The sequence below is a fragment of the Rhopalosiphum maidis genome, chromosome 1, assembly GCF_003676215.2.
Source record: "Rhopalosiphum maidis isolate BTI-1 chromosome 1, ASM367621v3, whole genome shotgun sequence".
Taxonomy (NCBI): Eukaryota; Metazoa; Arthropoda; class Insecta; order Hemiptera; family Aphididae; genus Rhopalosiphum; species Rhopalosiphum maidis.
This window is the reverse complement of record NC_040877.1, coordinates 41,739,587-41,757,317: the sequence shown is the minus strand read 5'-3', so window position 1 is coordinate 41,757,317 and position 17,731 is coordinate 41,739,587. Positions and strand designations below refer to the sequence as shown.

Here is a 17,731-nt window from a genome sequence, read left to right as displayed (position 1 = left end):
AATAACATTTTTCCTAAATAACAATATTCCATACGTAATTTAATCACAGAATAGATGAAATAGATTTCATCTATTCTGTGGTTTAATTTTGACTAATGGTCGCTAGAGACATGATATTTTCCATGAGATTCCCTTGATAAACGAAAACATACTTATAAATACTTACTAGGAAGTGGTTTTGTAGGAATCGATAGTTTCTTAATTAGTATGTTAAAAAAATAACTAATGGGCATCTTATATTTTTGTTTAACCTACATAAAATGTATGAAACATCATATGCCATTTGTATTTATATATTCTATTAAATAATTTGATTAGTCATTTGAATATAAAACATAAAACAAACTTGGGTACAACTTAATAATCCACGACAGTTCCATTTTTAGTTCTGTATTTATACTTTTACGATATGAACATTATATTTGATATTATTGTTTAAGCTCCTGGAACTAAATAATACTATAAAAAATATTTTATTAGTAGGTGCCCATTAAATTGAGGACAAATAAAATATAAAAGTATAGGTACTACGCTATTTACATATTATTTAATAGTTTAAATAATTATTTAATAATATACACTAAATTATTTTAACATTATAAGTAAGTAATTTTTTTATATTTTAATCACTTGTGGCAACGCAATATTATTAATTAATTTAAAAAAAATACTTAGGTACTTCCACTTATCATTTATTTAAATTAGTTTTAATTATATTAGGTAACACAACACATATATATATATTTATACGTATGGTCTAAAATAAATACAAATTTTAATTGGCAAGCAAAATTAATAATACAGCATATATGATTATTTAAATGACGAGAGACAACATACTGCATATCAGCAACATAAACATAAGTTTTTTACGGGATTACTTGGTTTTACCTATGTTAATAAATTGACAGAAGAATAAATTATAATAAAAACCTTCATAAAACTTTTTTGCGTAAAATCTACCACTTTAAAGTTTGAAGTTGTTTTAAAATAGTTTTAATGGATTAATAAGTGGATAACATTACATTTAAAGACCCAAAAGACTAATAAAAATTGTTTGCTTTGAACTGACTATAATCTCATCTACGCTAATTAAAAAAAAAATTCCCATCTTCGATTTATTCAATTTTGATTTCATATCAACAAGTTGAAAATATGCCTACCTAAAAATAACTATTCAAGACAGCATTATTCCTCTCCAATTTCAATCTTTAATCATATACCTAGTAGTTGATACAAACTTCGCTGGGTACCGTAAATTAATAATTTTAAGTATATCGTATCCCGTCGTGCCAAAGTATTTTATTCCATTACGGGCACTTGGTAGAAGCTCGTTTACATGAACACTCAACATATTATATACTTCGGTCATTGGATTTAAAATTGATAACATTAAAATATACTTAAATGTATAAATATATTTTTATTAAAAAATAATTATTTTAATTTTTAATCTTGTAATATGGTTTTACTTCACAATTTATCAGATATTATTAAAAAAATATATAAATAAATGAATAAAAACAATAATTTACAACTACATTTTTATTACTACAGAAATGTAAGTTACTTATACAAGATAAAACCTTAAATAGCTACTTTAAACTTTAAAAACTCACTCTATCATATATTAGGTGTTGACTGTACCCTGTCATTGAACATATCAATATAACAGAAGTATTGAATTGAAAACCGGTGAAATAATAATGTTGTATACGAAAAAAACTATATTATGAATGACTATTATTACGTTCTGTCTATATTTCTAAGGATATCGTATAACATATTTATATTAGTATTAGTATTTTTTTCTTCGAGTTATGCAGTATGTTCATCTAATTTTTGACATTTTTTATACTTATCATTACCAAAATACTTCAAATATCATTACAAGTGCTTATTAATTTAAAAATCAGTATTAATGTAAAGTAAAACGGTGTGAATAGGGCCGTGGTATAAATAGCAAACACCATAAAATGGCTTAAAATGAATTTAAATATATTAAAAATTTCACTGCGTATGGTTGTGTATTATAGTCGTAATACTCGTATTATACTTGGTCAAACTTAAGAAATGAACTTGAAAGAGACAAGTTTTCGTCAGACGTATTAAATTGTTTTGAACAACAATTATAGAAAAGAACTAAAAAACTTTTTTTTAAATTTAAAATTACTATAAATAGCTTAAAATTAGTCTGAATATTTTGAAATTGCATTGTGTATAGAAAATAATATTATAAGTGATAGTAAAATGATTTAAGTCTTAACAATGCAAATTGCTTGAGGAGGAATCATTATTTTACGTATAGATATCCAATGCCATCAACATTTAAAAAAAAAATTGTATGTATTTAACAGAATATATTATAATGTATTTTACATTTATAGGCTGTTGATATTATAATATACTCATTTATTTTTACTATAGAAAATATTTTTATGGATCAAATATAGTATACAGGCTTTTATTCATTAAAATTGATCGTGCGAATATGATTATCATACAAGAAAAAAAATACATTATGGAATAAGTATACCAATTATCGTAAATTATACATAAATTTCCTTTTACATAATAGACATTTCTCACCTGTTATGGGGGAAAAAACTACGTATAGACAATAAAGAAGTATCATAAATACAGTATCATTTGACAGGGGTTCTGAAAGAAAGATAGAGCGTTGACTTATGTCTTAAGATCTTTTTAGCCGATGCAGTAAATCTTGTTTATCATCATATACGTCAAAGTTTTTTTAGATCTATCACATATCAAATTTTTCAACCGTTTGAGATTTAAAGATAACTAAAGTACGTATTGGTTTTAAAAGGAAATTCTTAGAAATTTGACCTAAATATATATTATTATTAGAATCTTTGACCAAATGTTTCAAAACTAAAAGATAATAAAAATTCTATGATTAAGAATTAATTATGTAATAATTATTATGATGATTAGGTATCGATGTCAGCCTTAATATAATAATGTAAAATGTAAAATATTAAAATTATATTATTTAAAAGAGTATTAGAGTATTATAGGTTTTTTTTTTATTACCAGAAATCAGTATTTTTATTGTTTTACCTTAAGAGGACGCTACGTATGCATATATTTTTTCTCTATCTATCTCTACCTATTATACATAAGTTTTGAAGAACTAGTTTCTTGTTGTTAGCTTCAAAAAGTTTTGATTGAATTAATTGACCAATTATATCAAAATTAAATGTTAGAACATTATTTGTTCTTATTTTCTTAAGTATTAAATTGTTTCAATAAGTATTTAAATACCCGAGTAAGTGATAAGTATGTGAAACATCATAAATTAAAAACGCTCATACCTTGTTTAAAGATAAAATAAGTATTGAAAAAAATAAATGCTTAAGCACAGATTAAGTTTATACCTTTTAATATGATAACAGGTTAATGCACTCTAATACTTAAACTAAAATCACAAGATTGATATGTTCTACGTTTCTAAAATGGATATACAATATACATGTATGGTGTCCTCTTATGGAGCACATGGATGAGAATCAAATAGTTTTTTTAAGGTTTCAATATATTCCTTAAATAGTTTTAGATACTGATTTAAAAAAAAAAATGATTAATAATCTATAGTTAACTGGTAAGTCTTAGCATTTATATTAAATGTATTTAAATTATGTCAATCATACCAGTAAATGTATATCAAAATATGAAACTCAATATACTATTTTAAGTACTTTAAAAAAAAAAAAAACACTTTGTGCAATTTATATAAATATTGTGTACCCTTCTGTTTAAAATGAGTGACTGGAAATGCTCATAAAGTGCTCAACCATGTTTTCATGTCATATGTTGAGACAAATTTATGGACAAATATAATACCGTAGATTGTGTACACGTAGTAAAATATATATAGTAAGTAAATAAGTGTAAGTATAACGCATATTCAAGTAAAAGTATTATATATACTATATGGAAAAAAATTTAAAAAAATATTTATTTATTATATTATGTTTTTATACTATAGAATATTTAAATTGATTATTTATTTATAAATATTAATTTGCATTATATCATTATTTACTCATTTATTTTAATTTTAAGCATATTTTTTCGTGTTAAGCCTATATTTCATACAAATATGATAAATATTAAATATACAAAATGATTTCACCAAGCAGGTTAGGTGCAGTTATTTAAAATCAGAATTTTAGAATTTTTAAATATTCCTTTAGAGTGAGTTTAGACCATGTTTTTGAGTTCTTGAAATTGTTTGTACTATTTAAGAAGTATCTTACAGAGATACGAAATTCTGTTTTTCAAATGATAATTCATCTTTTACACATTAATTTACTTCGTGAGTAAATTTCCTGAAAATTGTAACGTATCAAAATCGAAAATAGAACGAATTGAGTTGTTAAACTTTATATTTACTTGCTATAGATAATATGTAGGTCCATGGTAATGAGTTTAAGCTATAAGAATTTGATATCTTTAGGAATTTATAGGTATTAATCTTTAAATAAGTATAATTTTTTAAAAATAGTTTAATAATAATGAATTCTAGATCTAATATTAAATATAATATTTATATTTTTAAAACCATTATTAGGAGCATTATGATTAATATAAAATATATTTTAATAACAGGAAAACTAGAATGAAAAAGCTTGAATTTTGATTTAGTATATCGACATTTAAAAAAAAATAGTAACCAATAAATAATTTATAGATGAAAAATGGGGTTTTAATTTCAAATAAAAAAACAAAAGTGTGTAATGTGTATCACCACCCGCCACTCCTTAAATAGTACGCAAATAGTTATAAAGTATTTAAAAATGTTAGGTTTTGTAATATTCAGTAATACAAAATATGTATTTCTAGTTTGATTTGATAAATTTATTATTTAATAAGAAAATCATTTTATAAATCAAAATATTTAAACTAAAATTGATGTTATATTTTTATTTTTTATTTGTTACAAAATATATTATAAAATATCAAACTAAATATATTTTATATATAAAAAAAAAAATTTAATATAATTTCCTAATAATTCTATTGTTATTTTTACGAGTAGGTACTGTTTGACATATTTCAATTTTCTCATTATTTAAATTCTTTGAAACTTCATAACAATTGATAACATTAAATATATAAAAAAAAAAATAAAAGCTTTTCGATGAAATAAGTATATATCATTTATATTGAAATTATATTATAAATAATACACGTACTTTGTAGTATAATATCAAACTATGATCTCGTGTTTATTTTGTATGTATATACAATATACATTATACGTGTATTTTTTTTTATGATATAGTATAGATAATAAATATATTGTTCAGAAATTGAATTTGAATGAATTTCATATTTTATGTTTCAGATTGTAAAAGCCGCTAGTCCAGTGTTATTACAGATAATAATCTTGGGAGCTTTTTTTATGTATACAACGGTAAGCTACGACGACACCGAGAACACGACATGTATACAGCGCTTTGATTAAAAAAAACTTATCGATATTGCAAACATAATTTCACAAACTATAAAAAGAAAATAACAATTTACAAAACTCTCCTTAGACATATTTGGGCTAACAGTCTATAACTAGAAGGTGCAGCTAAAAAATCCAATCTCAATAGAGTTCAAAAATGTCAAACTATTTCAGTTTGCAAATATCTCACTACCGTTTCGTTCAATTGATAAATTTAATGCACCGCTTTTAAATTTCAATACTCATAATTCTATTTTTCATAACGACCTACATTTTAAAACATTTCTGTCGGAGAATCTAAATATATTTATAATAGAATTCCTTCAATACTTTCAAGCAATCACAATTCACTGACATAAAATTACATATCCTAATCATCCAAGTTTATAAGGGAATACTAATCGTAAGTTAAAAAGGTGTCAAAACCTCCTTTGTTTTTGTATTTAATCATATTTATTTCGAAAATCTAAATTGAAGTGTCAATAATGTGTAGATTATTTTATCATAAAAATCACGTATTTAAGTATTTTTAAAACGTAGATCAAATTTATTCTATTATGATTAAAATTAAAAATAATTTATAAATAAACGATTAAGTAGATATTATTGTTCTGGTCTAGTACAGTTTAAATACCTGCTGTACAGGAATAATAAAAAAAAGAAATAATTTAATGATAAATTCAAACTTAACATTTTCACTATGACATTGTTTTAACTTACTAACCAACATAAGCCGATTTCAAAGATAACATTAAACTATTTTTTCAAGAATATCGTTAAAATAATTATAAAATTAGCAATTATGTTTTTAGTGTTGTTGTTATTATTATTGTTTTTTTTTCTGCAGATCATCGTCATGTATCCAACACCAAATCTAGTGACGTGCACTGCAAGGTTTTGGCTCAGAGAAATTGGATTTTCTCTCACTTACGGCGCACTCATGTTGAAAACTTGGAGGTGAATTTATTCGCTTACTTCCTTTTAATAGTAGGTCCCCCGCAGTTTCGGAAATAATTCCTCGCTTAAGGTTCTGTTTTCCGCTTAACTAATAAATAGCCGTTTACTTCTATCTTCAATTTTAATCTGCTAAATCCGTTTATTGGGTTCCCCAACTTGATAAAATATGATTTTTCCTCATTCAAATAGATGTGTATTAATATATTTTATATTTCGTTTATGTAATCCGAATTATTAGAATAATATATTATAAGCATATTCATTAATCAGTCATTTAATCATCTTACTCATAATGATTATGACGATCAGATTGTTATTTTTATCATATTATTATATATGTTCATATAATATTAAACATGCTTTGAACTTAAATTAATTATATAAACTGTGCTTTGTTAAAATTATTACCATGAACTCACTCATCTTGATAATGATACTGTTAGAGAACTCTTATAAATAATATATTTACACGCTAAGCGTATTTACTTATACATTATTTATCACAATACTAAAATAAATATTTTATCTCAACATAATATTGTTATTGAAGAAACACGGAGCATAATTAAATTGAATTATGAATGAAATAGTCATAGTTTTAATTTAGCAACTCAATTCTAAAGTTAAAAATATATATTATTTTTTTATTATTTTGAAAATCTTTACTGATTTTATACACTTTTTTTTTATTATTAAACAAAAACTTGTTACGGCTATTATTACAAATAAATTACGATTTTTTTGATAAAACCATTCTAAAGTTTAACATAATATGCTGTATAATATGAAATAAATATTTTATTATAAATTAATTATATTATTATATTATATTTTAATGGTTTTTTCCCGTTTATCTATTTATATTAACAGTTTATATATAATACAATTGGATCAGTGCTCTAACTTTTTTATTCCCCTGATCTCTGTAGTTTAATACTAAGACATAAAATATGTATTCTTGTAAATTTTGAGTCATATGGGACTTCAGTATTGTGTTAGGTTGATTTCTTAAGCCATACAAATGGCAAAGTTCAATTGTTGGTTTTCAACTTTTGTCAAACACTGACAAGATAATTGACATTTCATTTCATTCATAGGAAATAATGATATTGTCTTTAAAGCTTTGTACTATATAATATAATTTATAACAAATACACACTACACCCCTAATGTCTATAATTTAATAGTGGTTTAACGTGAACATTTTTGGAGTAGATACAAAAAGACAATTTAGGAGTGTTATCAAATGTTAATTTATTAATTTACATCATTATAAAACAGCAATAGTTTTCTTATTTCATTCACAGAGTATCTCAAGTGTTCAAAGTGAACTCAGCAAAGACCGTTCGCATTACTGACAAGCAGCTAATTAAACTTCTGCTTCTAATGATCGCATTTGTCACCGTGATACTGTTCATCAGGACGATGGTGTCTCCACCACACACGATTGTCGGTCGCACAGCAGACAATCTTAAGACAGATATTTGTCCCACAGATTGGTGGGATCACTCGTTTTCTATTTGTAAGTATTCATTATATTTAATGACTCTATTACATCACTACTGAAGCACTAATGAAATAATACATTTTAACATCAAACCTAAGAATGTGTCCAAAACATTTTATTTTTTTATATAATATTATATAATGCACAATATCTATTATTACAAATTACTAAACGAAGGAAAAATCTGAGACTAAATCTAAAAAACATAAAATATTTCGTATTTACAATCATTTGTTAATTATTATAATATATTATAATATATATTTTGTTAATAATTTAGTTTGATTAATTGTTATTTATAATTGAAATTTCAAATTCAAATATCTATAAAAGTTTTTAATGTTTTCTCTTTTTTTAGTGGAAGTTCTATTCTTAATTTGGGGTATCCGGTTGTGTGTAATGGTTCGGAAAACGCCGTCTGCTTTCAATGAAAGTCGGTTCATTTCTATAGCCATATATAATGAGTTCATCATGTCCGTATTTCTTAATGTTTCCATGTAAGTATTATATAATTTGTCACATATTAGTTTAATAGTTTTATATTTATATGTAATATGCATTGAACTATTATACTTATAATAACTGTTCGAATGCGTGTATTATTTGATAATAATAATTAATAAATAAATTAGGTACAATAAAATTAAAAATAAAACTTATAATTTATTTATTCAAAATATGATTTTAAATAAACATAATAAATTACTAAATATATATTATTATATTATATTGTTGGAAATGTATGAGTAAAATTAAATAATAATTATGTACGTTATATTTTTATTTATCCAATTGTATTCGTTTTAATAACGAACATTTTTAATTACTAATAGTATTTTAAATTATGTTAATTCAACACTATACTTAAATATTCTTAAAGCTTTAGTTTCGTTAAAAATAACGTTTATTAAATTATTTTTTATTATATTTATGGTCATTAATAATAGGTTAACATCATGATTGATGAAATTTGAATTAAAAAAAAAATAATTATCAAAGAGTTATTAATCATATAAAAAAAACTATTTACATGTATATACCTTTTAATTCTTGAATTTCCATCAATTGCCTTGAGTTGTATTATATCGTTCACTGTTGAAAATCTAGTTTGACAAATTATTGTTATAAATAGCATTTTTTTCGGAACCAAACCAATTATAATAATAGTCATTATGCGTTCACCAAATACATTTTATAAAATCAATTGTAATATTGTGTAGGGTATATTATTATTTTTAATTATTATTTGATCAATGAATAATATTGCATTTTAATTTTAATTTTATAATACCATTTCAGATAATGCATTTTTTGTAATTAATTAAAAAGTATTAAAAGGTACTATTTTTTTTATATCGGAAAAAATATGGTATTTTTTCTATTTCTCCGTTGTTAGTGTTGTAGTGATATAGTTTAACTTTAGAATGTTTTTCGAGAGAATCCTGGAAAGTTACTAAAAAAAAAAGTAGTATCAACAATGACGTTCTTAGATAAAACTAGATTTTCTAGTAAACTTACTTCCACGTAGAATTATTTTTCGATATTGTATTGCTTAAAAATGTTTATACATCTGCAACCAAGTGCTTTCATCTATCTCAATTTTGTATTATTTTTTTCATATAAATTTATTAACATCAGAAAAATATTATGACTATTAATTTTGTTATTTTTTAATAATAATATTGACTTCAAATATTTAAACAATATTATTTTAATAATATTTCATTACGATTTATTCCGTAAACAATGTGCACTCAATCTGAAATGAGTGGATTTAATTTAATAGTTGCATTTAAATACATAGATATATGCGACATACAAACGTTAATAAAGTGTATTTTAATGATTCGCAGAAATAATTTGATAAATTTTATTTCATCGTTCATGCGGAATTTAGATTAGTTTCTATTCACATGGCCACATAAGCGTATCACTGTAAACATTAAACTTATTATTTAAATTATCATCGAAGAATATTTATATTTCAATTTTATATATGTAATGCAATGCACACAATAAAATATTTTAATTTAAACTTCCACGATGACATGTTAAATAGCTATTATTATAGCATACTATGTTATTGTAGACAATAACTATAAAATACATATGAACTTAATTTTGCAATTATTCCAATATTTGACTACATAATGTTTCATTGATGTTATGTTTGGCCATTAGGAAATACAAAATACATATTGTTATAGTAATGTTTTGAAAATATATATATATATATTTTTGATTTAGTGAAATCGTATTCTGTTAATTAATTTCGTATTCAATTGTTTGATTATTAAATATTTCATGCTCAAAATTAAATATTTGTATAGGTATGTTTTGATAAATGTTTATTTTTAAAAAAAATAATACAATTTTTAATTGTATCATTAATATTCTAATAACAAATTATAATGAACGAGAATGTAAAAATTAAGAAATCAATAATAATTTTATTTTTAAATAATAAATAAAAAGTAGGCACTATTATACTATATATGTCAACTGGGTTATTGTAATAGATGTGTTAAATTTGAATTTAATGATATAAGTATCAATACATACGAAAGACGATTTTGAGCGGTGATAGTCTATTAGCCTATACCACAAAATACACTTCATGATATGTTTTTTGATATTTCTATTAAAATAATTTATATATAAATATCATTATAAATATATAATGTATATTATAAAGTATAAATATCATTAATTATATTTATAATAATATAAATAAAATATAATAATACAATATGTTATATATTATTAATGTTATTTTATTACAGTAGGTTGATTTAATTTTAGTCTAAACATACATTTTATTAATTACAGTAAACTTATTATAATAAATATAAATTAATAATAGGTTAAGTATATTATTATTGCTATTAACATTTTATTCAATAATATATTACCCTTAAACATGAAAAGTGAATAGGTTCTTAGTATAAATAGGAAGAGTAAAAGTGTTAAGCGCTCACGAATAATATTTTTAAATTATACGATCAACATTATTGATTATTTATAAATGCCATTTATTTAAAATTATAATTTCAAGTGTTCGTTAAAAATTAACTGTTTATATATTTTTATATTTTAGTTCCATTATAAACTACTTATGAGAAATACTGTAAACCTCTACTATAAAAATTAATAATTGTATAAATTATTGTTCATTAAAAAATACTTAAAATACTTGTAGTTCGTAAATTTTAACTTTACGTTTAATATTCACATTTATATTTTTAATATTTTAATGTAGATATTATATGAATTTATAAAATATGGGATATAAATTATATTTATAAGAATTTTGAATATTTTTTTATCGACATTAATAAAAAAAAATCATATGCCAGTTTAAATAAAATATTTGTATAACTAAACGTTGCATAGAAAATTATTAAATAAACATTTTTTTTTCCACAGTTATTTGTGTTTAATTAAATAGAAATCAATTTTATCGAAAATGTCTTTAGCTGAAATATTACCATTATGTCTTATTTATTTTTTTAATTTTTCTCAATTATTAAAACAAGTACTGGGAATATTTTACTTTTGAATTCCCTTCCAAAGTTAAAAATTGAAGCATTTTTACTGCCCCAGAAGTAAATGACTTAGAATCTAAAATTTAAAAAAATATTGATTTTAACCGTATAGTATAATATTTATTTTATTATCAAAAATATAGTGAGTATTAAATATTTTGTGGGTAATTTGAATATTCTCACTTTGTTTTGTTTCCTAAATGTAATGTAAGCTATATTTTTTAAATTTGAACAGGTCAAAAATATTCAAATAATATTAAATATATTATATTACATTTGGAAATATCGTTTAATTTATTTTTTTTTCTGAATATTTGCTTTCACTTAGCTATAAGTTTAACATATGTAATTAAAAACACTATTCTACTATTATAATATTATATAAATATGTATATTTTAACGATATGTATTTTACATTTTATTTTATGTACTTCTTTATTTCGTATTTAATTAATCTGTAGTATAGTTTAATACTAAAATAACTAAAAAGTATTTTTTCTTTTGACTTAAAAATGACTTATTTGTGGATATGTGGTCTTATGTTTTCACAATTTATATGTCATAATATAGTATATACTCAATAAAATATATATTTTAATCAATTTTCAGGATATTTTTAAAATACCCAGCTAATCCAGATTTACAATACGTCATATTTTTTTGTCACGCTCAACTTACGGCAACTGTATTACTGGGACTTTTATTTGGCAGTAAGGTAAAGAAAAAAAAATAGTACAAAAATACTTAGTTAGAGTAGTTTATAGAAAAAAAAATAGTATGACCAATGAACCAATGACTTCTTAGTTATTAGTAATTACAAAGTATTATAATAATTAGTTATTACTTTTTAATAAATGAGGAAAGGACAGTAATTTTTATATAGAATAAAACATTTGTCTTACATATTTTTAACGTAATTCTGTACTTCACTTAGAAAAATATTACAAGTTATGTTAGAGTTATATTTAAAAAAAAAATAATACGATTTTTATAGTTAATTATAATTCATGCAATACGTATATTAAAATATATTTCTTACTTAAAAGTAAGATATACATTTTACATAATACTAAACTGTCCAAATAATAACGATAACTATATTACTTGTATAATAACATAATTATAATTTCTATTCGATATATTATTTAAATTATTTTATAACATAAAAAATATAATAATATTGAAAATTATTTAGAAGTTTAAATATTGACCTTAAAATTACATAATTTACTAAGATCAGAAAATTCAATTTTTCATGAAAATCAGTATTATAATATTATTATAAATATTTGTTTATCACATTTTTATTAATGTTTAATGCAATTATTTTTTAATTTTTGATATCTGTTACAAGTTTAAAATATGAAGAAAACATACCTGATAAATTACTGTTATCATACTACATGAAAAAAAAAAAACAATGAAAAATTAAAAGCATTAGTAATAAGCTATTCTAATGCATTATGTACAGGGTGATTCTTTTATCATAAAACACTCATTATTTCAAAAAGTATTCATGTTTTTGAAAACATTTTTTTACATTGTTTCAAGTTGTTAAATAGATTACGTTCTTATTAAAAAATTATATTTTTAAATATTTTCTATCCTTAAATTTTTTTTAAGTTTTTTACTTTTTTGAATGACAATATCGAGTTTTAATTTCATATTCCACAGCAGAATAATTTTCTGAGTATTTTGAAAAATTAAAATCGAATTTAGGGTGAGTGTTTATGAGTTATACGTGTATTTAAAGTTTAGACAAGCGGAGTAGTGGACAAAAATTTTGCAGGGTACCCCGTATCACTCCACTCCGTTTGTCTAAACATCAAATACGTATAACTCATAAACTACTCGCCCTAGATTCAATTTTTATGTATCAAAATACTCAGAAAATTATTCTGCTTTGGAATATGAAATTTAAACTTGATATTGTCATTCAAAAAAGTAAAAACTTTAAAAAAAATATAAGAATAGAAAATATTTTAATATTTTTATCAAAACTTAATTTAGAAGCAGTAGTAGTACCTAACTTTGATAGGAACGTCATAAATTGAAATTTAATACAAATCCTACAATAATAAATTTCCATGTTGTAAAGATAATAACAAACTAATTCTGTTTATTGTCTTTTTTTTTTTGTTAAATATCCTGATAACGTTACTTATACATACAAAAAACAAATATGATACTAGTTATTTAAATTTTTTTTTTTTGAAAATTATTGGTTTATGACTACAGGCCTAATTACCTACGAGAATACTGAAGGATATTATTCCCCCAAAGACCAATTATTTTGCATTGTTGTGTTAATCTTAACGAATGCATATTGCATATAACTACATTTTAATCAACTATTATTTTTCATGGGATTTTATTTTTGCTAAAAAATACAAGTTTAAAACCATGATACAATAATAATAGCTTTTAATTTGGACGTTCAGTCAGTTTTAGTCAATAGCGTCTATCTATTTGTTTTTTTTTTTTTTTTATAAAATGAAATTTAATGAAAAATATTACACTATTTTTTCTAACCTATATTTCTATCGATCGTATAATAATACAAATAATATTAACTAATAATAATTATGTAATAGAAATTAATGTCTTAAATACCGTTTATATTATAAATTTTAAATTTCAGTCAGTATTTTTGTTCATAACGAAACAAATTGAAAATAAGTAACAATTAAAAATTAACATGAATATTGTATTTATAAATTTATTTATTAGACATTTTATTATGACTATGCGAGGCACTATTTTAATCTCGTATTAATAATTTTATTATAATGTAATATATCATAATAAAGTATGATTTTTTAAATTTCGTATTTATTTAATTACATTAATCGTAAAAATGTAAAATGTACATAGGTAATTGTTTTAGATGACACATCTTCAATTGATTTGTTAATTCAAATATTTCAGAAAATATGGAATTTTTAACTTGACGCACATTTAATTTTGATCAAGTCTTTTTTATATTTAAGGTATTTAAAATAATTTTTTACTTGTGTATCTACAGGCTTTGATAATATACAAAGGCGAACACAAGGTGGAAGAAACGTCTTCTCATAAAATAACTACACAAAAGCTGAAGTTCAATAGTAAACAAAAACATTCTGATCCATCGTATGAAAGTATAAGTGACAACAAAGAAATCACAGAACTCCAGGTATGGAAAAAAAAACTATATACACATTTAATAATACAATAAACTTCATTATAGTATAAACTTTTAAGTTTTATTATTTAAAATATTTATTTTTCATTTTTTATCGATATTTTTGTTAATGTTTATTAATTATTATTATTATTATTATTATTATATTACGACATCTATGAAAGTATAATATAATAGGTACACATATCGTGCACAGATAATGTAAATGATACTATATTTCCTTATTCCATATATTAGTAGATAGTATAATATCTTGTCTCGTTAATGATATTTTTCAACGCGACTGGTAGAATTGGTTAACGTCTGCAATTCGAGATTGAATATATGAAGACAACAAATCTTTAAGCTTTAGAACTAATGCAAATAATTGTATCACATCTTTTTTTTTCTAAAATTTAGGAAAATCATTTTACCGGTAGTCTCATCAGTTTTTGGAGATATCCATACTATCGGTATTGTATTATTGGATCAACCAACATAATTATATTATTCAGTTTCCAGAAATAACTATCTTTTAATTCGTAGATATTTTTTTGTATAGTTGTTTAGTATTTTATTTCCTTATAACTTGCTTAAGAATTAAAATATTAAATAAACTAAAAAGTGATAAGTAATAAAGTTTTCACCTTTAAGTTTGATCTTAGGTCAATTAACTTTATTATTAAAGCTAACATTAAACTTAATACATTAAATCGATTCTATTCAACGAAAATTAGTTAAGTTATATGTTAGTAAAATAAAAATAACACACGTGGTTGTATCGTCTTCATAATATTTTAGTTAATTCCTTTCAAAGCATTTTATTCCATTAAATATAAATATATAACTAATAAAATTATTAATACACTATATATGTATACAACATGTAAGAAATACATAAAGTAAAAATAAAAACTATTCAATTTATTCTAAATATTTTAAATAGTCTTAATTTTGTTCACAATAATATATTTACAGGAAATTCGAATTTTAAGAACTACCATAGAGAACCTTATAGAAGAGTTTCTCAAGTGTGGGCCGGCGTATTCAGACTATGTATTGAGACTACAGGCTATGTTGGAAGTAATGAAAAACTCTAAACTGGGCGAAAGTGAAGAATTACAGCAGAAATTGGCCTTGGGCAATGGCTGCGTGATCAAAGTGGACAGCAATAAAGACGAATCATGTACAAAAAAACATTAAGTTATATTTTAAATTCATTAAAATGATAATTTTTTTAACTATGTGATTGAAGTTAAATAGTGGCTCAATACACCGAATAGTGATTTTCCGTCGTTTTTTTCTGTGAAATATTTTCATTTGTGATCCTAAATTTTTGTTTTTTATTTTAGCTGTATTCATTTGCACTGTTTAATTATCTCATATTTTAATACTTACTAGATTTTTGATGTTCTGGTGATAACAACTAACCAGTTAGCAGTTGAAACTATTTGAAAAATGCAAATGAAGATGGACTATAGTCGTAGATACATAGTATTTAAAACAATCTTGTTGTATGTAGACAGATGAGTATAACCAACTCAGAATAAAAATACTTTAAATATCAGACTACGGTATAGTCATATCACATAATAAATGCCTATTAAATACCTACCTATTAGTTCCTTATTCAATACAATTATTATAATAAAGTGAAAATCATTCTATCAAAACGATTTATTCGATAGTTGAAAATATTCCTAATATTATAGCGTTGATTTGTTTTATATCAGAAAATCTATGTTATATTAATTTAAATAATTATTTATGTATAAAACATAACTTGTTTCTTGTATATTGTTTTTATGATAATAACTATTTTCTCTGTTATTTAATTTTTTACAGTTAGAAGTGTATTTATTTGATTTACATTAATATAAAATAAATATTATCTTCCCTTCTAAAAATATATAAACCATGTTATATTATATTATACTAATTTTTAGTCGAAAAACATCAATTAACCTGCATTCACACTTATATAAGATATAGGTATTAAATATTATTATTTTAATTTATTTATACAAAATGTGTATAATTTGTAAGTAAAAAATACATTGTAATCAATTATAATGAAATCATACGAGTAGTACGATTAAATAATATCTTAAAATTTACAATATTAAAAGCAATTTGCTCACCTGGTACTTTATCATTGTCATAAACATAATAATTATAATATAATAATATAATATATTACAGACACCAATTTCATAAAAAATAAATAATAAACTGTGTTACTCTATGTATAATACATTAAATCAGAAAACTGATACAATTATTATTATCCATTTACTTAAAAATTCAACAATAATTTATAAATAGTTTCATAATACAATAACAAAATAAATCTATAGTTATTTTATATTTTCATTATAAATGAAACGAACTTACAATAAATATGTACGGGCCAGTAGATCTTTGTGTAAAAATAATTATCACATACATGTAATAATTTGAATGTAACTTTTAATATACTCAATTATTTAATTAGTGCCATTTAAAGTTTGAAATAAAATACCATTTATATGATAAGTTATTTGTAATATCTACTACATAAATATTATATTATAGTGGATATATTTTTTTCTTTTTTATCATTAATCGTACTATAATTATTACTGAAATTTAAAATCAGTATTAAATATTTACGATAGTAAACCTTATTTTATAGAATCCTGTTAAAATATTTGACCCACCACTGATGTTTTAAGTGTTTTAAAATGATTTTATGCTCTTATTAATTTCATAAAATTAATAAATTTAAAATATACAGTATTTTATATCAATTGTAATTAATGATTTAATATTATAAATTATAAAATATACAATATTTATTTTATTCTTACTTTCTTTATAGAAAGTTTTACTACACCTACTCAATCGCAGTAATAAATTAATATATTTTGTTATTTTGTTAATTTAATTTAATCGAACCGTGTTTACATATCCTTATTAATTCTTCTTTACCTTTTACATCCACGGTTTCACGAACAACTCCACGCATAATATTATTACAACAAAATATTTTTCATTAGAAACTTCCTTAAAAGTTTTTCGCAATATATTTTTAATTTTAA

At 22.1% G+C, this 17,731-nt stretch overlaps 1 protein-coding gene across 3 annotated transcripts in view; it reads left to right on the top strand.

Annotated features, from left to right (window-relative positions):
• Positions 1 to 16,380, top strand: part of LOC113561116 (probable G-protein coupled receptor CG31760) — a 126,578-nt gene extending 110,198 nt beyond the window's left edge. Inside the window, exons 6-13 of one of the 3 annotated variants that reach the window (XM_026967343.1) lie at positions 5,372 to 5,440; positions 6,327 to 6,436; positions 7,744 to 7,958; positions 8,302 to 8,440; positions 12,098 to 12,203; positions 14,514 to 14,663; positions 15,630 to 15,837; positions 16,053 to 16,380. In XM_026967343.1, coding sequence (XP_026823144.1) covers positions 5,372 to 5,440; positions 6,327 to 6,436; positions 7,744 to 7,958; positions 8,302 to 8,440; positions 12,098 to 12,203; positions 14,514 to 14,663; positions 15,630 to 15,837; positions 16,053 to 16,060 — 1,005 coding nt within the window. In that variant the 3' untranslated portion in view covers positions 16,061 to 16,380. Of the gene's footprint in view, positions 1 to 5,371; positions 5,441 to 6,326; positions 6,437 to 7,743; positions 7,959 to 8,301; positions 8,441 to 12,097; positions 12,204 to 14,513; positions 14,664 to 15,629 lie in introns of all 3 variants that reach the window. The other 2 variants (XM_026967342.1, XM_026967344.1) reach the window with 2 other exon arrangements.
• Positions 16,381 to 17,731: the final 1,351 nt, after the last annotated feature.